At 37.1% G+C, this 21,996-nt stretch overlaps 1 protein-coding gene across 1 annotated transcript; it reads left to right on the top strand.

Annotated features, from left to right (window-relative positions):
• Positions 1-216: 216 nt before the first annotated feature.
• On the top strand, positions 217-20,231 carry COL4A3BP (collagen, type IV, alpha 3 (Goodpasture antigen) binding protein; the record flags this gene model as incomplete). The annotated part of the gene is made up of 11 exons (XM_010082287.1): positions 217-374; positions 7,814-7,906; positions 9,311-9,397; positions 10,318-10,410; positions 11,011-11,088; positions 15,313-15,408; positions 16,095-16,227; positions 16,344-16,414; positions 17,720-17,848; positions 18,646-18,775; positions 20,104-20,231. Coding segments are annotated over 11 exons (1,196 nt in total), but the record flags the coding sequence as incomplete, so codon positions are not given.
• Positions 20,232-21,996: the final 1,765 nt, after the last annotated feature.

Below are 21,996 nucleotides of genomic sequence, written 5' to 3'. Positions count from 1 at the left end.
ATACCGTATAGCAAGATGAAGCAGAAGGGATGTGTTCCTCCTTTTGAATCTCTTTCCTTATCCTGTAGACAGCTGGAAATTATTAGCAATTTTTATTTTTAAATTAACTTTCTAGCCAGTCTGTTTGCTTCAAACAGTTATAATGTAAAGCATCCATGTAAAATACTTGTTTGAGTTAAAGGGAGCTATCAGTGAATGATTCGTGTTTGTTTTCAGTGTTTCCACATGTGACACCCAAAGGAATCAATGGCATAGATTTTAAAGGAGAAGCTATAACTTTCAAGGCAACTACTGCTGGAATCCTTGCTACACTCTCTCATTGTATTGAACTCATGGTAAAACGTGAAGAAAGCTGGCAAAAAAGGCTAGATAAGGTAAGATCATTTTGCTTTTACTTTTTGTTGAAAAAAAAAAAAAAAGGTTTTTTTAGCTTGAAACTGAAGTTTCAAATGAGCTGTTAACTTTTTTATTACAGGTGCTTATTATGTACAGCATTTATTAATTTAGATGTTTTCATTATTATTCCTATAAGATGTTAAAGCCTCATCCTGACTGGTGATGTAGTAGCATTATTCATCATAATCTTTGTTTTCCCAGCCCTTGTTCATATAGTATTCCTATATTTTTTGTATCTATAGAGAACATGAGAGAGTATTCCATAGTAATAACTGTATTGCTTGTGGCCTTCTAAAAGAGATCTAATTATCTGTGCTTGGAAAACGATGTATAAATCTCTGAAATGTTTTGATTGTGATAAGAGATGGTGACAGTACTGAGAGCAACCATTTCTAACTTAAAATTCTCTTTAAGATACAATTATTTTACTTTCCGTTAGGAGATTGAAGAGATGAAGTGGTGTTTTATACTAACTGGATAAATTTTTTAGGTGTGTGGTATCAGAACGTATGTTATTGTAATGGCAGTGATAGTTCATGCTAAGCCTTCTCAACCACTATAACAACTTGAAAGAAGCAACATCTTCTCTCATGAGATGTGCTTGAGGCATGACTAGGTTGTACTTTCCTGTCACTACCAGCTGGTGTCCTGTGCAGTCCTATAGCTTTTGTTGTCTCTTGGTTTTCATTGAATGTGTTTGTGTGGCATATGTCACACTTCTAAGGCCCTGTCTAAGTGTATTGCAACTTCTGTCAACACTGAATTTGTTACTGCTTCATTTAAGTAGTTGTAGAAATTACAGTAGATTCAAGACTTGAAGCTTGTTCCTACGATCATAGGGTAATTCAGGTTGGCCTAGAGACCTCAAGAGGTCTCTCTCCCACGTCCAGCTTAAAGGAAAGACAGTTTGGGATCAGAGCAGGATGCTTTGGGCTTTATCGGGCCTGGTTTCAAGTCTCCAAGGCTAGAGAGTACACAGCTTTTCTGAGCAGCTTTTTCTGCTGTGAAAAAGTTTCACTTTATATCTAGCTAGAGTAACTCTTATTCCAGGATCTGCCTATTGTTTTTCATCCTTCTACTACAGACTATTGTGAAGAGTCTGGCTCAGTGTCTTTATTACTTGGAGGTGTTGGAAGGCTGCTATTGGGTTTCCCCCCGAAAGCCTTTTCTTAGGGCTGAGCAAACACAGTTCACTCCTGTTGATCAGACTTTGCTTAGGGCATGGATCAAGTAGGTTTTTCTTGTCCCTGGGTTAGTATATGTTAATACATAATAATATGTTAATATAGAATTTGAATTTGTTTATTTATTTGCCACTTTTTTCTTCTTCTGAGGACTAACTTTAAAGCACTTGTTTTTAGCTGCAAATGGTGAACAAATTCAAACCTGAATTTCACTTCATGTTTCATGTGACTGATACCTCATACAGGATGAGTAAATAAATTTTAAAGGGGTTTGCAAGCTTATTTGGAGTTGTTTTCACAGAAATTAAAGTAACAAATGCTTCTAAAAACTTGGAGGTTTTAAGTTGCTCTGTTTTGGTAGACTTGGAACTTTTTTGAAGTCACATTTGTCAATGAAATTTTCTGGGGTTTACAGCACACTCATGGTAAAGTACTTTAATGTAAAAGAATTACTTTTTATTTGTAGTCCTCTAATTGCTAGCCTTTTGTAGAAGGAGATTTTTATTGAATTAGATAATATAGAATTGTGGTAGGCTAGCCTTGGCTAACAGCAGTGACCCAACCTGAGCTGGCTTTGGCGCCCAATAACTCCATGTACCACACAGCCTATCCTGTCCTGAGTGACCATCATAACAGATGCAGCCGAAAGTCATGGACTAAATGAATTCAATGGACATTTTATGGCCATTTGTGGACATTTTATAGATATATAATGGACATCTTACAGGGGTGGTCGATAGTCTAAGGAAGTGATAGCTGTGTATTATATAAAAGGATGGGAAGGGTGGTGGTGAATGAGGTTGTGTTGGGTAGTGTGGTGCCTGAGCATGATGTAAATGGTATAGAATAAGGGGTCGAGAATTAAACCACGACATATGTGATAGATTTTATTACCTCTGCAGTTTTCTGCTATAGCACTCCACTTGTGAAACGCTTTTTTTCTAAACTTTCCACCCTAAATTTAGTCACAGTCACTTTATACTTGTTTGTTAACTCTCTGTTCTGCTAATGCATATCATTATAGCCTCTGTTAAGCTAGGCTAAACAAATCTTCTTTTCCCTTGTCATCCTAGTGACCGTGCTCTGCAACAATACTAGTTTAATGCAACTTTCTTATGCACAGCTCATCACAATTATACTGAGAAACCAGATGGGGAAACACACTTTATCAGGGAGTGTAGTGAGAAGACAAGAGTTAATGGTTATAAGCTGAAAGACGGTAGATTTAGACTAGACATTAGGAAGAAATTTTTCACTGTGAGGGTGGTGAGGCACTGGAACAGGTTGCCTGGGGAAGTTGTGGATGCCCCATCCCTGGAGGTGTTCAAGGCCGGGCTGGATGAGGTTTTGAGCAACCTGGTCTAGTGGGAGATGTCCCTGCCCATGGCAGGAGGGTTGGAACTCGATGATCTTTAAGGTTCTTTCCAATCCTAACCGTTCTGTGATTCTATTTCTCATTTTAATTTAGTTTCTCTAATTAAAATTTAACTGACTCAATAGATCGATGGACAATCGGAGGGCTGGAGCACCTCCCATATGAAGACAGGCTGAGAGGGTTGAGGCTCTGGGGAGATCTTACAGGAGCCTTCCAGTACTTAAAGGGGGCCTACAGGAGAGATGGGGGGCACTCTTTATCAGGGAGTGTAGCGATAGGACAAGGGTTAGTGGTCTTAAGCTGAAAGAAGGTAGATTTAGATGAGATATCAGGAAGAATTTTTTTACTGTGAGGGTGGTGAGACACTGGAACCAGTTGCCCAGAGAAGCTGTGGATGTCTCATCCCTGGAGGTGTTCAAGGCCAGGTTGGATGAGGCTTTTGCGGCCATGCCCATGGCAGGGGTGTTGGGACTAGGTCATCTTTAAGGTCCCTTCCAACCCAAGCCATTCTATGATTCTATGAACAGCTAAATGCCCACTCAGCTGCTCACCACCCATCCAGCAGGATTAGGGGAAAATTGGGATGAGAAAGCTCATGGGTCAGGAAAGGCAGGGAGATTGCTTAGTGGTTCTTGTCACAGCCGAACGTTCTTGACTTCGGGAAAATCAATTTATTGATGATTTAAAATAGATCCAGTTAATGGGAAACAAGACAAACATTAAAAGAGCTTTCTTCCTCCATTTCCGAAGCTCAAATTCACTCCTTCACTGCAGGCCCCTTATATCTGCTGCTTGCTAGCCCCAAGTAGTGCGGGGTGTGGAATGGGGGATTGCAGTCAGTCCAAAACACTTAACCTCTGCCGCTCCTTCCTCCTCATGCTTTTTCCCTGCTCCAGTGCAGGTCCTCTCCACGGGCAGCAGTCCTGTGGGAAAAATCTGCTGCAGTGTTGGTCCTTCATGGGCGATGGTTCCTTCAGGAAATGTCCTTCTGCTCTGTCATGGGGTCCTCCATGGCTTCAGTGTGGATGTGTTCACTGCCCTGCAGCTGGTCTTCCTCTTCTGGCTGTGGCATCTCTTCTGTTGCTTCTCACTTTTTGTTGCCCCTTCCTCTCTCCCTGGGGTATTTTCTGCTCTTAAATACATTTGCAGAGAGGTTCCATGCATGGTGGGTGGGCTCACCTGTGTCCTGTAGTGGGTCTGTTTCAGAGCTGGCTAGAACCACCTGTGTCTGACGTGGGGCAGCCCCTGGCTGCCTCCTACAGAGGCCACCCCTGCAGTCCTGCATGAGCAACATCTTGAGACGAACACCCTTAAAGAGAGCAGTTGACTGTATTCAGGCCTCTACTAACACCGTTCCATCTCAGTTGTAGAGGTGCTTTTGTTTTTCATGTTGTTTTAGTGGTTAAACATGGCTTTGTAGGAGTATCTTCTATAACAATGGGCCTGAGCAAAAAACATTGCTCTGGCATCAGATAAATAGTTGTGGGAGGAGAATGGTGTTGATGTTTCTACTTTTGGTGTTCTTGGATAGATGTGTTAACTGCTCTGAAAAAGGAAGTAAATATTGTGAGATGATGAAGTACAGAATACCCTCTCCAAGAGAGGTCAGAGGGAGAAATTACATTAAATTGGGCAACTGTTTGTGTTTACGTTCCAGCTGGGAGAGTTTTAGAGTTCTTACAAGTCTCTCCAGTGCCTGTAAAAGACCATCTAGCAGAGCTGAAAGGGGCAGCATCAAGTTTGTCCTTGGCGTCTTAGCAGATTCATGCCACTGGCTCTACACTGTTCAGGTTTGTCACAGGAAGAATGAGATCTCTGTCAAGTGGCTAAAATCAGTGAGGGTTTTACAAGTAGTTTAAGTGCCACTATAATGCAGCTCACTTTCCTTTCCCGCCTCCTCACTCCACTAGCTTCAGAACTGCCTTCTACTTAACAGCAACACACAAAGATGATTAGTAAGAGTCCCTGTTTTGCCAATGGACGGGGTCAGCGCAAGGGACACAGACACCAGTTTAAAGGATTGAGCTTATCTTTACTTATTGTTAAAGCAATAACAATAAAATAACAAGTAAGAATAAAACAGAATATGACAATATAATGCAAAGCAATAAGATAAAAGACAATAGTGAGTACAAAGAAAATAAGACAGGTATTACTATATATGTCTAGCCATAGTGATTAAATAAGGTGCATCACCAATCGCCCTAATACTTCACCATCATCCAGATCCGCAGTCACTGGGGAGCCCCAGCTGCAGCGAGGATTTGGAGAACCTGCCCCAGCAATTGGGAGGTCCTACGCAGTGCATCCACTTGTAGGTGAGGTCTCCAAAGTCACTGTAAGAGGGTCCAGCTTTTTACACTGTTGAATAAACAAGCTTACATGGCTTCAAATGCAGAACCTCTTGCATCATTCTCCATTAGATTCCTCTCCCCCCTTCCCCCCTGCCCCCGCCAAACCTGGCCAAGGCTCAAGGAGGAACCAAGGGAGCTTCTTTATCTGTTTGGCTTTGACCACATTGTTCCAACGAAGGCCGGACATCTGGTCTTAGTCCCGCTACCTCACAAAATTATACAGCCAACATCTCATAGAGGGCAAGCTTAGCCTAAAGGTGTAAGGCAGATTTATGTCTGCTGAACTTGAAACAAATATATTTCAAAATCATAGCTGTCCTAAAACATTCTCATATAAAAAAGCTCAACTTCAGTAGAATTTTAATCTGGAGGTGACCACAGTTTGACTGGAGATGCGTACAGTGTTATGAACTGAGTATCTTTCTCTATAACCCCACTTTTTAAAAAATAAAGGGGTTTAAGTTACATTCTGAAAGCTGGAAACCATTTCTAAGCCTTTGAAAACAATATATTGTTATAAAAGCATCTTCTAATTTTTAAGAAGACTGCTAGAATAATGCACTTAACGATTGTAATTTTAGAATTTGATATTTAATTTTCTTTCTGTTACCAAAACAGTCTGATGGCCAGAATAAAATTAAAACAAAAGCATGTAATGTTGTCTAAAGGTAACTGTAGTTACAGCTTTGCTTTTTACCTTTTACTCTTAGCTGTTAAGATCTTGAGCTTGACTTTTTATTTTTCCAGTGCAGTATGTTTTTCAGTATGAGTCTCTTGAACATATATTATGATAGACTTTTCTTAAAACAGATGAACAAGGAAAGGATTTTATCTGTAGTATTTGGTCCATTGTTTTATTTGCAACAAAATCCTTATGATGATGCTTTCTTGTTGCCTTGACTACAGATACATTTTTCTATTCTTGTTTCCTTTGGTCTTACTAATTGTTACTAATGAGCAAATTTGTCATCTGAACATTACATTTTACCTTAGGATTAACATGTTAAGATAGGTAATTTGCTCACCTTTGGCAATAGTAACTTATATGTCTCATTAAATTTTACAAGGTTTTAGTAAACAAGTAAGTTTTCTGCTGTGCAGTTTCTCAGTTTCTGCCTTATTTAATGTTTGTTGCTAAGGGAAGCTGACAGATTTGGAGAGTTGTCTTTTGACATATGTGAATTATCACTAATTTGCAGATTGAAGTACAGAAAGTGTGGGGATTTGGGGCAAGCAGGAGGAGGAGTTGTGTTCTAGGTTGATTTTTTTGTTGTTGTTTCTCATTCCAAGTGTTCTGGTAAAACTTCTGTGCTTTCTCTTAGTGACATATACTCAAGTCATGCTTTATACATCTTCAGGACTCTCCTGTTACTTTCAGAAAAGATAAATATGCAAAATGTTGTGAAACATAAGCATTAGCAGTTATCACCTCTTTGTGATGGTTTCAGAAGGGAAAAGCCTACCTTCACAGATGAAGACAATACTGTCTTCATCTAAGTGCTGCTTTTTTTTCCTAAGAATTTTCCTATGGAAAACTATACAACTTTGACATCAAAACTGTTGCTTTACTCTTCAAACTTTTCTTTAGGAGCTGGAAAATGTGTTCTGGAGTTAATGTTACCACCAAATTCCAAGCTGGTAAACTCAGCCTTTCAGTATTGCTTAAGGGTTTTCCACTGAATCTTCACGCTGGGTTCCTGAATAATTATATCTGCAAGAAGTAGTGTGTGGTGTCCAGTTGTCACCTGTAAGACTTAAATTTCTTCCACATGAGGTGGTTCTGAAGGGGGACATAGAAACATGTCACATATTAAAGCTGAATTCTGCAAGAATTTCAGAAGCATTCATAGCTTTTTCACTGAATATCTGGCAGTGTGTAGAATTTGCAGAGTATTAGGCTTACTCTGATTCTGGCATTACTACTTTTTTATTCAAAATATATTATGATATAGGTATCATCAGGGGCTCTAGTACAGTCACACATCTACGACAAGAGAATGATGTTGTTAGTCTCTGCATGGAGTTCACAAAATGATTCACGCTGATCCTATGCCAGCAGCTAATTATAGATACAAACTTACATGCTGTGACTCATTAGTATCTCACTGCATTCAACAAGTTAGCTTTTTACCAGTCTTACTTTTCACCCTTTGTTATCACTGCCCAAGCAGCTGTGTCAAGGAGGTTTATATAAACTGTCAGTCAGATAGAAGGTCTGACCCTCAATGAACCATGAATACCTATGCTTAAACTAGATGCAGTTTTTGCTTCCTGGTCTAGTTTCTTCCACATGACTTAAAGAAGGTATCCTCAAGGTAGCTAGCTTCCCATGCTTTGCATTATATATGCATCTATATAGGCACATATAATGCATGCATGCAAATAAATTCAGAAAATCAGAAGCAATTGTTACTTGGAAAAAGAACTATAGTGGTCACTCCATTTATTGGCATGTTATTAGTCAGTTAATTCTTACTGAATCAAATGATCGTGTAATTTTACAGGAGATAGAGAAAAGGAGAAGAATTGAAGAAGCATACAAAAATGCTCTGACAGAACTGAAGAAAAAGTCCCACTTTGGAGGGCCAGACTATGAGGTACAAATTCTGCTTTTGAGGTTTTTAAAATCACTATGACTTTTAAAGATTGTCTGGTTTTTCAAAGAGGGGAAAGGGATGTGTAAATCAAGGCATTTGGCTTGTGCAAGTGTGTTTAAGCCGCTTTTGTTCTTCCACCTTGGAAACTGAAACTGTATGAAGAACCTCAGTCCTTAATTTTTTGAGCATGGAAGTCTGTCTTCACCTCTGGTTTCCATATTCGGCTTTTGTCTAAAGCATTTTGCTTACAGATATTTCTGATTATATTTGATTGTTTATCTTTTGCATTTGAAACTACTTATATGCAATAGTTTTGTACTTTTCCCTGTGTAATGGTTCAGCTGTACAGATTTGTCAAGTAAATATGAAAACCCTGACTGCAGAGGCAATCCTAGAATCTGAAGTTTAATTGATTTTTACCTTGTCACTGCCTCTTGAAATTTCATGTTGACAAATTCAGTGATTTTAGGTTCCTTTCGTCTGTTAAATTGCATATTTCAGCAGCTTCTTCCTCAGATATTTAGTCAAATTCTAAGACACTTAAACCACCTTCTGAAGAATAATGAAAGCTAATGCACCTATGATGTAGTTTGCATAATTTTTAAGAACTTGATCCTTTTGTGTACATTAATCAAACATGTTTCTATTTACAAATCATAGCCTGAGAAATAGTAGTAATATGTCAAGATATTTAAAAGATACTTGAGCTTAGATTCTCTGTTGTGACTGAGGCATACACTATAAAAGAAAAAGATGGATAGGAAGTTTTGTCTACCTGGTTGTGAACCCAGCTGCTTCTCCTAGATATCCCTGTTTTTTGAAATTTGTTGGACCAGCTCATTCTAGAATACAGTAAAAGCAGTAAACCTAATTTTCTGAAATTACCATTTTACTTGGTAGACTCGAGTTTTTAATAGTTAACTGATTTCCAAGAGTTATTACAAGAATTTTCAATAGAGATCCCCAGAATGTTGTCTTCTCTTCATATGTTTTGAGTACATATCTGAATCTGTCCTGAGGCACTGGAACAACTGGAAGGACTCTACACAATTATGTTAAAATGTGTACTTTACTGACACACTGTAAACATTTTTAAGAGAAGACACATGTTAATTAAAACCTAAATCTGATGTCAAAGCTTATTGACACTCAGTTTCCTGGTTTTTTTCTTCTTTATACAACTATCCCTAAATTGTAATTAGAGGGAGTAACTTCCTTTAACAAGTAGGGTTTTCAGGGGAATTGTAATCTGTGAATATTGGTGAAAATATTTGAAATCTATAGCAGAAATTTTCTTCCAGTTATATTCATAATATATAGATATGTATTTCTAGTATTAAACTGAAGTGGTACTCTCATCTCATACTCCAAAATTTTGAACTAGTTTTGTTTCTTATGCTCTAGGAGGGTCCTAATAGTCTGATTAATGAAGAAGAATTTTTTGATGCTGTTGAAGCTGCTCTCGATAGACAGGATAAAATGGAAGAACAGGTACTGATATTTGAAAAATGTCTTTATGATGGGCGCTTAATGGGAGACTTCTGTGACTTAAACTCAGTCCTGGAATGCATCTTCTGAAGCTCTAGATATCTTATTCTGACACTGATAAGAGGAATTCACTTAATATTTTTACAGTTAAATATTGTGGCTTAACGCTGATTTTGAGAAAGTGACTTCACAGCTTACAGAGAAAAGGATGGTACGGGTGTTAAGCTAATTGAATGTCTCTTTCCAATTCCTGAACAAGCGTCCTGTATAAAACTTAACTTTATCAAACACTACAGCTATTTCTCAAAACCCAGTTATTGCTCTGATTTTTCTTTTGGCTCTAGCAGTATGTGAAATAGGAAAGACATAGTTCTGTTGGTGCTTGGTTTTATATAAAAATTCTGTAGGCTCTGGCTCTTTCTCTAACTCATTTCTTGAATATACTTCAGTGACAAGGGTTAAAAAGAGATAAGATCCATGTGAGGAAACGTATAGATCATGAGAACATATTATAAAATGAGAGGGAATAACAAAGTGGTGCATCCTTTGTCTTAAAAGAGTTTAGGCTTATGAATGTAGTGAATACCATGAATTAAAAGACTTTCTATAGTACCCAACAAAATTTACCTTTGTTGGGATCTCTTAGCAGAGAGTAAAAGTTTTGATTCACTGTTGTACTACTCTATGGATCCCTAACACTGCTGATGTATTTTTGTTAACTCAGAAATACACCTTGGAAGTAGAGATGAGTTCAGTCTTCAGGCCCATTCACTTACTGAGAATTCCAGCAGGATGACAGCTTCATGCCTGTCATGGACAGCATTAGTTGTTGTAGCCACTATTTAGGTTCAGGATGACTCACTCTGTTTCATAGTCCACTCAATAGCAGCTGACTACTAATAATTAAACCTATTTTGTTGCAGTCCCAAAGTGAAAAGGTCAGATTACACTGGCCAACATCCTTACCTTCTGGAGATGCATATTCCGCTGTGGGGAACCATCGATTTGTCCAAAAAGTAAGATATTTCTCATTATCTCCTCTGAATAATGGGCTGACCTATGATATTTCTGTACAATGTTTTGGATGGGTAAGTGAAATTTATTTTTAGGTGTTTCTAGTAACTTTCAATGGTTTAGTCATTTTCAAATGAAGTAGCTGGAATTGGAGGAGGACTGTTTTCTGTCTTGGCTCAAAAAATACTGATTTAAGTATCTATTTAGAATACTTTTGACCTGTATCAAGCTTGTCAGTTATACAATTAAGGAAAAATACCAACTTGATAACCTCAGTGTTTTTAAGATAGCTTCACCAAAATTAATTTAATTGATTTTATTAAAAAAAACCCAAAACCACCCACAAAACCTCCCCTCCCGTCTTTTGTATCAGGATCAGTTGACCTTTTTCAGTGTTACTGGAAACACTATGCTCCTCTCAGGGCTATGCTGGGAGCATAATACATAATAGGTGCATGAAATCAGCATTCGCTGCTGTGCTTGCTGCTTATGGTGCTTTTGTTTTCCTTTTCTTCATTATCTTGTGCTTGCAAGTTGGTACTGAATGCTCTGTTGTGCCTTTGTTCTGATTACTTGGTTTTTTCTTTGTCTGTCTCTGGTAGCCCTATAGTCGCTCTTCCTCCATGTCTTCCATTGATCTAGTCAGTGCCTCTGATGATGTTCACAGATTCAGCGCCCAGGTACTGTATTAATGTATAGAGTGGGGGTTGCATATCTTTGCTGTATTTCATCCTCTTCTCTAGAACCTGGGTTTTTTGTTACATAAATCACTGTTTGCTTTAAACTAGTACGTTGAAACAAACAAAAGGGTTCTCTATTCCTGTACTAAATGGTTGTTGTCTTACATTCTGCTTGCATGCATATCACTTGTGCAGAGGCCCAGATCTTGTGAAACTGTTGGATTTAATTCAGTAGTTTAATAAAAATGCCTACAGTTTGAAAATTCTGCATTTCTAGTTATAATAAACATAGAATAACACCTGTTTTGTGTGGGCTGGAGATGGTCTTTGCTTCAGATTGGAATAGTTTTTCTTGCTTTTAAATTAGAAGTTTGATTTTTGTCTTTAACATTTGTTTGTAGTGACATTAAGCTACCAAATGTTAAGGTTCACTATTACTGTTTTTTACCTCTATGACTAGTTTTATTACTGAAAGTTCATAAAGTATGTTGTTTGCAAACAAGATTGTGGGTATGAAAATTTTTACGAAGAGTTTAAGTATATTCACTTACCCTTCAGAAAATAAGTCTGACATGCTGAATATTTCAATGACGTCCTAGTGACATATTCCAGTAATGTACGAAAACACTCTAGGTGCTTGCTCTGAAGATCATAGTTTAGAGTAGAATTAGGTAAGTTCATGTGTTTGCTCCTGAGTCTCAAAAAAAGTTGTTCAGACATGGCATTCGTGCCATTAGTTTCCTTCTGCTGTGGTCCATATGTGATTCTGAGTATGGAGCTTACTTCTGGGATCTGTAATTTTGGAGGTTTTTTTTAAATTATTAACTAACACCGCAAACAACTAGCTCTTTCAAATAGAAAGAATGGATTTTCCTTTGATTAACAGAGCCTGGAATTGTTCCACCTGCAGACCTTACTACCAGCATTATGAGCAGGACCCTAACACTTAAGGACTTGCTTATTGGACAGAAATCCCAACGCTTGCCCTGACCTTTTGCAGTCAGTTTATTTCTGAAATTTGAACTTATCACAAGGGAAAAAATATGCAGGTCATATTGAAAAACACTGAACAACAAGAAATGCTCATCTACTAGTACTCCAGTAGTCAAGTTAGTTTTTTGAGTTTGGTTTTTTTTTGGGGAGGTGGGGGGAAATCACATAGTAGAAACCAGGTTTGATTCCAAAGAAAGGAACTGGTTGTCTGTCAGGCTGTGGGTACATGGGCAGTTCAATATAAGGGGAAGTCATAGTTGCTAAAATATGCGGGCCTCCTCATTTTTACCTCTTTTATGCCTGTGATAACATTTGTGCATTCATATGAAAAACCTGAGTATCAGAGCCCTAAGTGTGGCTGAAAAACTAACCATTTAAAAACAAATCAGAGGTGGACCAGGTCCTTATCACAACAATGCCGATTTTTGAGGACAAGGATCAGGATCAAATGGACTGGAGTCAAGTTGCTGCTCTTTTCAGCTGCTGCATGTATTATACTATGTAGACATTACTGCTGAGTGCCTTTGAATGTAGTTTCAAGTTAATGGATTAGCTGTAGGAAGAATGATCTTAACTTGTAGGAAACTACTGTCCCCACACACACCCCTACCCCTCCAAATATTTTCCCTAGAACAAATTTTTGCCACATCAACAAGTCAGTCCACCTGCTCTGGAGCTTCATTGTTACTGAACAAGCAGGTGAAAGACAACTGAGAGCGTGAAAAGAAAAGCAGCACACCTTTTGGTGGCAACCTGCTCTGGACCTTGTTAGTGTGAAACTGGCCTTTGTCCCCAGGCTGAGGTTTTGGAAAAGGCGACTTAATATCTTGGTTCTGAATAAATTAATTGTTTCTAGACTTCATTTGTACAAAGGAAATTTTGATGTCAGTAAAAGGTCAAGTAGAAACTTGCAGCCTTGTTTTTAAGATTGAGAAGTCTAAACACATTTTCTTATGGGAGCTGGTTCTTCAAGAGTGCCTCTAGAAAGGTGCTGATTTGTCTCTGCCAGTTGAGTGGGAGGTTGTGGGCTTAAAACCGTGTAGATGTTTTGCAGATCACTTTATTTTAAAGGACTATCAGATCTTAAAATAGATTGAGCTGTTCTGAGGGCCTTTAAAGTGAAGAACTTCCCACTTTGGTTCGGGCCAAGGCTTCATGGCATACGGGCTATGCAAGTATTTTTACAGACTATTCTTGTAGCCTCCCAGGAAGCCAGAGGTAATAGTGTGGCCTCCCCAGTGGGAAGGAAGCTGTGAATCTTGACTGTGCTTTTGAAATTGGTGCAAGCTGACAGCAACTAATACATAGATTTCATACAGTTTGGACAGGCAGTATCCGCAAAGCAGTTGCAGGTATTACAATTCCTTGGTGAAGCAGAAGTAAGAAACAGTTTAGATTGCATTCCTGTGGACTCGTCCTTCTCTTCTTTCCCTGCATCTCTCTGCATTTAGCATAAAGCAAAAAAAGCAAAAGACCAAACAAACATCTTAAAGCTAGCTTTGCCCTTAATACATTAGGTGCTATGGGAAAAGAGACATAGGGACCTGAAAGTGTTGCAGGTAAATGTTGGGAACACGGTGAGGATTCAGTTGTGAAAGAAGTGTGACCTAGAGCTAGTAAACTGAATATTTAAATAGCCCACATTCTTACCTGGTTTGGATTGTACTGTCCTTGTTTCACTGGGAATCTTTTCTAGACCTGCTAGTAACTGGCAGGAAAAGATGGCCTGTCTAAAAGCACAAACAAAATCTTGTGGGTGTTTTTAGTGCATTATAACTCAAAACCAAACCAAACCCCAAAGAGAAGCACAAAAACTGGACAGATAACTTTTAGTTCAGTAGAGAAGTCTATAGTTAAAATAAGATCAACTAGAATTCCCATCCAGTGGATTTTATTTTGATGCTCTACTTTGAGGATTTTGACTTGATTCGATTACCTTTTTTCTTCCTGGTCTTAAGTGTATTGCCCATGGAGTACATAGTACAAACAAAATTACTGCTTTAAATTGAAAGTAAATAACATCTTTCAATTCTATATAATTTTTGAAAAAGATCATTAAGTATTCTTTAATATTTCTTTCTACTTGTAGTGCTTGCTCAAATGTATGTTATTTTATATTGCACTAGGCTTCATATTTTTCAAAGTTGTGCAAAACCACTTAAGGCTATTAATTTTGTTATTGTGCACTTCTTAGACTAATCTTTAATCAATTAACTAGCCTTTGTAGTGCTTTTCCTTTTGAAAAAAAAGACATTTCTAGTAATTCACTAAAATAGTGTCAAATCGCATGAACTTACTTGCTGTGACAAGTTTTAGTAGTCACCTACCTTTTGTGTGGAAAAAAGTTATTAAAGTGTTTACAGTACTTGTAAACATTATGCAGCAATGGACACTATTTTTGCTTCAGTTTTTATTTGGGGGAGAGTAGGATTTGGAAAGGGGTGAGGAACCAACTAAACAGAATAATATTATAGATTTAAAATAAAAATCCATTTCCTGTCCCAGCACCCATTTTCATACACATTATATAGAACAAAAAAAATGGTGTTCACATAGCTCGATAAAAATGTATCAAATATTTGGCCTTTAAGAGCACACAACTGTCTAGATAAATAATTTTTAAATTATTATTTTATAATAGTAGAGTCTCTGTGTCATAATTTTTTTGAATGTAAGTGTTTCTGTTCTTTTTTTCTAGCTGGCAACTATGCAAAGATGCCAGTGAAACAGAATGGGCGTGCTTTGCCCATGGCTGTTTCCATCACTGCTCTTGCAATATGGCTTTTGATATGCATTCACTTTTTTAGAGCCTATCTGTCTTCACACCCCCTGCCTTTGTTCAGCTCTCTAAATGTTCTTCAGTGAGTATCCTGCAGTGCATTGTAATTCTATTTACATACCTGAAGTAAGTTCCTATATGCTGAAATAAAACTGTCTTAGGTAGAAGTAGTGAGTTTTGACAGTTTGGAGGTGCAAAGGAAGGATAGGAAGTACCCACAAAGGATGAAGTTGGAAGTTGAATCAAGATTTTGGCTTTTGTTTCTGAAAGCCAGAAGTAACTCCTTGTTCTATGATTCTCTGATTCTTAACCTGTAATAGAAAGGTCTGTTGTCCAAATTCAGCTCCTGCACAGGATTTGAAGTATTGACTTGTGGCTGCCAATACTGTACAGTCCCTGCCCAAGAAGACAGAAGGAATGTGTTAAAAATGTGTTTCTTTTTTCTTTTAAAGGTAGAAGAGATGGTACAAAACCATATGACATACTCATTGCAAGATGTAGGAGGAGATGCCAATTGGCAGCTAGTGGTAGAAGAAGGAGAAATGAAGGTAAAATTCTGGGGTTTTATTTAACTGATGTAAGATGATATGCTCTGAAGACAGATACTTTCAGTCTGGTAGACTTGGCAGTGTTAGGTTTACGGTTGGACTCAATGTGTTCTTAAGGCTCTTTTCCAACCTAACTGATTCTATGATTCTCAGGGAGTACTATCACTTAGCAAGTTATGCTGTTAAAACTTCTCTGTGAGAATAGCATTGTTTAAGTTAGGATTGGAGTCCACAAGAGCTGTGGCTTCTAATATATTTATTCATAAAATATCCTGTTTAAATCTTACTATAGCTTTGTCTTTGCAGATGCCTTTCTCATTCTCTCATGCTTGAAACTTGGTATCAAAATGATGTGTAAATTCGATGTAAGAAAATGTTATAGCGTAGCAAGTTACTGTGTTGGCTGCTCTACTGTGCTTGTATGGATCCTTGTGCATAGTGATAAATGAAGTAGCTTAATCATTTTTGGAGTAGAGATTCTTAAAATACTGGTATTTTAATGTGAATTACCATGTAAGAATATCTGCATTGGTAGATAGAGAACACTGACAGGGCAAATTATTCATGTGTCAGTCTTCTAGGTAAGATTTAAAAAACAAAAAAAACTGATGAAATTTTAAACGATTAAAACATGAACAGTTCTGACAATTTCTGCTCTACATTTCTTTTTCTGTATTTGGCTATAGGTATACAGAAGAGAGGTGGAAGAGAATGGAATAGTTTTAGATCCTTTGAAAGCAACCCATGCTGTTAAGGGGGTAACAGGGCATGAAGTTTGCCACTACTTCTGGAACGTCGATGTTCGTAATGACTGGGAAAGTAAGGAATTGGTTCTTAAGCTTTGCATGTGTATCAGCAAGGATATTGTTTATGACATTGACCTAATATCTGTGCTTCTTTACTGATGGATTTCTCCTCCCTCCCTTTTCTTTTAGCAACAGTTGAAAATTTCCATGTTGTGGAAAATTTAGCTGATAATGCAATCATCATTTACCAGACACATAAGGTAATAACACATGAGCTGTATGCATACGTTACTGAGACAGTCCAGGGCATATGTGTTCTAATCTTATTCTGAATACTTTAACAGCTTAAGAACTTAAAATAATGTTCAAAGCAAGTTTGCTATTAAATTGCAACTTTGTCAGTTTTTCAGATTTGTCTTGATAGCATAATTGGTTGTGCATCTTTCTGATAATTTGTAATAACAAGTGAGGAGTTTTTAATCTATAAATACATCACTGCCAGCAAGGCAAGAGTCACCTAAGGCAAACTGAAGCAATAAATCAACACCGGCTAGAACGAAGAAACCTATACCACCGTATAATGCGTTTTGTTGCAATAATGCAAGTTATTGTTGACCACAGTTAGTTGACATACACATTTGCATTATGAGGTGGTCTAATTGCTGATACAACGTTTGTTCTTGTAACTGCATTACGTTTTTCCACCAAAACTACTTCTGGTGTAAATTTAGTAAAATGTTCGTCTGAATAATAACCCAACAACTGTAACTTAAAGGTTCAAAAAATGAGAATGACATGTACAGATTCATCTTTAATCTTGCATGATTCCAAGTAGTAGTATACTCAAATATTAAACCAAATATTTTTCTTTGACAATTTTACAAGTAAGGTGGTTACCTTAAAACTTCTGTAACATAGGACTTGTGATTTTGAGTAAGATGGTTATATAAACTGTATCATGTTGTGGTAAAAGATAGACTTTTTTCCTCTATTGGGTTTCAGAAAAAAGGCGTTTATGTATTTTCTTTATCAGATATTTTGCTTCTGAAACTTTCTTTTAGATAATTTACCGTTTACCATATCTTGTCTTAAAGAAATTGTAGCTTTTTGAAATAATACTTGTTTTAAATATTTCTCTTCCTCACACTTGCTCTCTGTGGAGACATAAGTTACTGTAGATGCATCTGTTTATACTTAACAGCTAGTTCAGTTTGTAGCTTATGAGTATTAACTAAAATATAATCCTGAGGTTAAGGAAATGGGAGGGGAACTGCCTCTGTTTGTCTACTGAAAAAATCATTGCAGCATGGCTTTCTGGATTTCAAAGACCTTAAACTTTTGCCTTAAGTTTTTTTAAGTGAAGTGTATCCATATAACCTGATATGCATCCATACAACAGCTATATTCTGTTTCAGTTTTGAAAATTAACTTACTAACTTGAAGAAACTTGTACTTAAATAATATGACTGATCTGGTTTGCCTTGCTTGTTTTTCCCTTTATCTAAGGATAGTAAGTGCTTAGTTTGCAAAACTGGAAAAACTTACATTCAGGTGTTTCTCTGCAGAGGGTGTGGCCAGCTTCTCAAAGGGATGTGCTGTATTTGTCTGCCATCAGAAAGATACCAGCATTCAGTGAAAATGATCCTGAAACATGGATTGTGTGCAATTTCTCTGTGGAACATGACAGTGCTCCTGTAACTATTACTTTAATTCTATCAAGTTCTGCTTTTAAGATGTTTTTCTGTTATGTGGCAATGCACGTGCAATACTAGAGTGAAGAGGTGGAGGCGTTGTGGAAAAACACAGTTTATTTAAACAAGGTGATACAATGACCTGATAAAGGCATTCTGAGCTAAAACCTTTTTTGCCTTATCTCAATAGCTGGCAGATCTAAGGTATTGCAGCAGAATGGAAGCAAAATTTCTGGAGATGTGAAAACATTTTTTTAAAATTCTGGTTATTTTGTAGGGAATCAAATCAATAACTCTTCAATATTGTCAGATACAGGAGTAGGCTTGTATAATTGTAGATATGGAATCTCTTAAACCTCCGTCTTACACAGTTCTGCCTTGGTTCTGTTGGATAGTAGCAGTAATTGTAATCTTCGTAGTATTTCTATGCTGATTGCTATGGTATAGCCTGCTCACAAGGGAAAAGTTGCTGACTGGTATTTGTAAATGCTGGTACATTATTCTCTGAAAGTTTCTTTACTCATTTGCCATAACAATTGAAGTAATTCAGTTGTAGTATGTATTAAGCCAGCAAAAACCTGAGATTCAGGCATGTTCGTTTAACCCTTTCCCTGTTTACCAGGTACCTTGCCTTTAACTCACGTTCATGTTACATCCATGTACTAGTGCTAGAATGAGGACTCTCAGAAACACAGCTTCTGGAGTGTCTTAGACCTCATAGTAAATTAAAATATTAGCAGTCAAGTATGCTGAAACAAATTTAGTCTTGAGGCTTACCAATATTTCATTGTTTTTGGCAGCTGAACAATCGCTGTGTCCGTGCCAAAATAAATATTGCTATGATTTGTCAGACGTTAGTAAGCCCACCAGAGGGGAACAAGGAAATAAGCAGGGACAACATCCTATGCAAGATTACATATGTAGCTAATGGTAAGTCTAAATTTTTTTTAGTATGACATTCATGATATATGCTAATTCTGGGGAGCTGAATACTTGCAAAAAAAGCATGATGCTATTTTCTGTTAAACTTATATGTAGCATCACATTTACGATCTTCATGTTTAAAAAGAATTAATGTGCTGCATGAATCAGTGGATGGGATCATTCATTGTGTGGCATTCTGGGAGGAATAAATGGAAGTGGTGTGAGCAGAAGGAATGTCTGCAGCTGGGATAACTTGGCATACATTTTAGTTTCAGTAATAGTATGTTTTTTTCATGTATTGCTGTAGTTTTTCCCCCCCAGTTTATCTTGTTAAGCTGAAGAGCTGCTGACAGTGAGTTTTTTCCCTCAGTGTTACATTTTCTATGAGGATATTTGCAAGCTGTATAATCTAGTCTGAATTTTTAAAATTATTTTTAACTGATAAAATCCTTAGTATTGACTGAGAAGTTACCAAAGCCAAACTGTATTGTTACTATATCCAGTATTTGCCAGTGTATTATAGTATTGGAGCTACACACTTCCTAGATCCCCTCCTGCAGCCACAAACACTTCCAAGAGTAGCTCACTGGCTTATTACTTTTAACCACCCGTTACGTGGCTTACTAAACAGTCAAAGTCTGAAAAACTGGTTCAGTAAATCTTTCCCATATAGGAGTGACGTAATTTGTATTAGATCCTCTACAAACAATGCTCTATGGTATTAAACTCTGGGGTGAGCTGCTTTGTTTCCTTTGTAGAAGTTTCCTAATTACTAAAAAAATATATTTTCATTTATATATTCTGAACTATGAATATATGGGAAGTGGCAGCTTTTTCAGCAACTTTCAGTACTTGCCCTATGAATTTAAGAGTATTTTAGAATCAGTTCAAATTTTGTTTAAAGTCCTTTAAAAATAATTTGTAACACATTGGCTAGGTAGCAATTCTGCAGTCAAATGCAGCAGTTATTGAAAAGTTAAGACTGACTTCTGTTTCCTTTGAAATAAGAAGTAACTCAAGACTCTTTTTCTGTTTTTTTCTTGGAAGTCCTTAGAGACTGTCATCTTCTGTTTGGGCATTCCCCAAAGACTCATAACATATCATGTTTAATGTTTTCTAAATAGTGGCATCATAGGATGCCATAGGACTGGGATGACTACTAAGAGTAGAAGGTGTTACAATACAATCTGTAAGGGCATTGAAAAAAACCCTGCTGATCATTATTATTTCCTGTTACTTCAGAAAGAGTTGCAGGAATAATGAACTTAAGTTTGCTTTCCTAGCCTATACCGGATTTGCTGTATTTCAATGTCTGTCTTTCTGTCTGCTTCTAGTGAACCCAGGAGGATGGGCACCAGCATCAGTGTTACGGGCAGTGGCAAAACGAGAATATCCTAAATTCTTGAAGCGTTTTACATCATACGTGCAAGAGAAAACAGCAGGAAAGCCGATTTTATTCTAGTATTAGCAGGTATATGTTCATTTTTTTCATTCTCGATTCACTGTTGTAAATTTAAGGCCAAACACAAGCATGCAATCTAGAAGTCTCCTACCATGATTAGCATGAATTCAGTGCTTAGTTTTAATATATGTATGCAAGATACCTTTTAAAGCATTCATGTAATTCCTGGGTGTTATTAGCATGAAAAATAAGGGCTGCACATGTTATCAAGTATTAGTTTTTGTACACTTGTACTAGTTTATCTTGCAAGTTTTTGGATGCGTGTCTATTTTATGTAGAAGTGTAAAGGATGAAGTCTTGTTTTTTCTCTGCTATCACAGACATTTTACAAAAGAAAAGAATACATACTGATGTTTCTCTAGAGCTTAATGACATTTTGATATCTTAAATTCTACTTAAAATTGCATTTTTGATAGAATATTATGAAAGTCAAATTATTCTTTTAGACTGACAGAATAGTTTTGATCTAGGATTTTTATTAATGGAACTTTTCTGACAGACCAGTGTCAATGACTGCGGTATTTAAAAGGCTGTGACTTAAATTTTTAGCCTTTCTGATGAACCTAAGAAAGAAAAGGGATTTACAGGTGCTTCCTGAAGTCAATGGATGTATTTTAAGTATATAGGTCCTTGGGCTAATCTAAAAATATTTTAACATTTAAATGATTATATGACATTAGAAGAGGATCTCTTGATCACTTTTGGGACTGTCTGAATCTGTCAAACATAAGCCTTAGTGCTAAGTAAGGCTTCACCTAATTTCTGGTAGTGTAGACTCTTGCTATATACTTCATTATGTATAACTGTAGTGTTATACTAGTGAATTCCATTTGGTAGTTCTAGTATTACAGCATGATCTGAAAATGAGGTTTTATTGCTTTTTCTGTGCATGACATAGGCTACCTCTGTTTTTGGGTTCTATTTACTATGTCATACTTCAAAAGTCTTAGTCATTTGATCCTTCTCTAACAGGAAGCCTGTAATGAATGATTCACATTTTTAATTCTGTAGTGTTAGAGAAGTAGTGTAGGTGAACCACTAAAAACACACCTGCCATGAGCCAACAGTTCAAATGTGATCATAGCAGTGCTGATACTATTTAATGTGTATAACAAGTTTCTGTCTTCCTGTTAGTGTTCAGACTTTTCAGTGCTTTATTTTTGTCTTTGCGGAACAAGACTGGGTGAGCATTCCACGTTGGAGAAGTGACCATGCATAGAGCACTCCATGCTGGAACGAAGGATCTACAGTCTTTTTATGGCCCAAATTCTAGGCTTTGTGTACTGAAGTGAAGAAGTGTTGCAACACCATGAGGCTGAATATTTAACACTAGCTCTCTCCTGCTAACTTTTCTTGCTGAATGAGTGTAATTATAAATACATGTATTGATAACATGTATATGGCTCTATTTTTATTTGCTTGCTTTAGTAGAGGAAGAACGTGTACAACTTTGAATCACCAACGTGGGTTACTGCTTTAATTTTAAACAAGTTGCAGAATCTCACTGTCAGCCTTCCTAAGATACTCACTCAGTTTTTGTGCATGTCTAAAAAGCACAAAAGACAAATGCACATATAGCATACTGTATGTGCGTTATATGCACAAAAATTTGTGGTATTTTGGGGAGGGAAGGACTTCAGTAAAGCCTAGGTGACTTACTGGCAGGTTGTTTTGCTTTGTATAATCATAGTTCATTGCTGCTGGTTTCTATAGTGAATCATCCTGTTACATAAAATGTCAGTTAATAACTGAGGGCTGTCAATAT

The sequence above is a fragment of the Pterocles gutturalis genome, unplaced genomic scaffold (assembly GCF_000699245.1).
Source record: "Pterocles gutturalis isolate BGI_N339 unplaced genomic scaffold, ASM69924v1 scaffold23229, whole genome shotgun sequence".
In the NCBI taxonomy this organism is placed as follows: Eukaryota; Metazoa; Chordata; class Aves; order Pterocliformes; family Pteroclidae; genus Pterocles; species Pterocles gutturalis.
The sequence above is the reverse complement of the archived record's forward strand: the minus strand, read 5'-3'. Positions and strand labels throughout refer to the sequence as shown.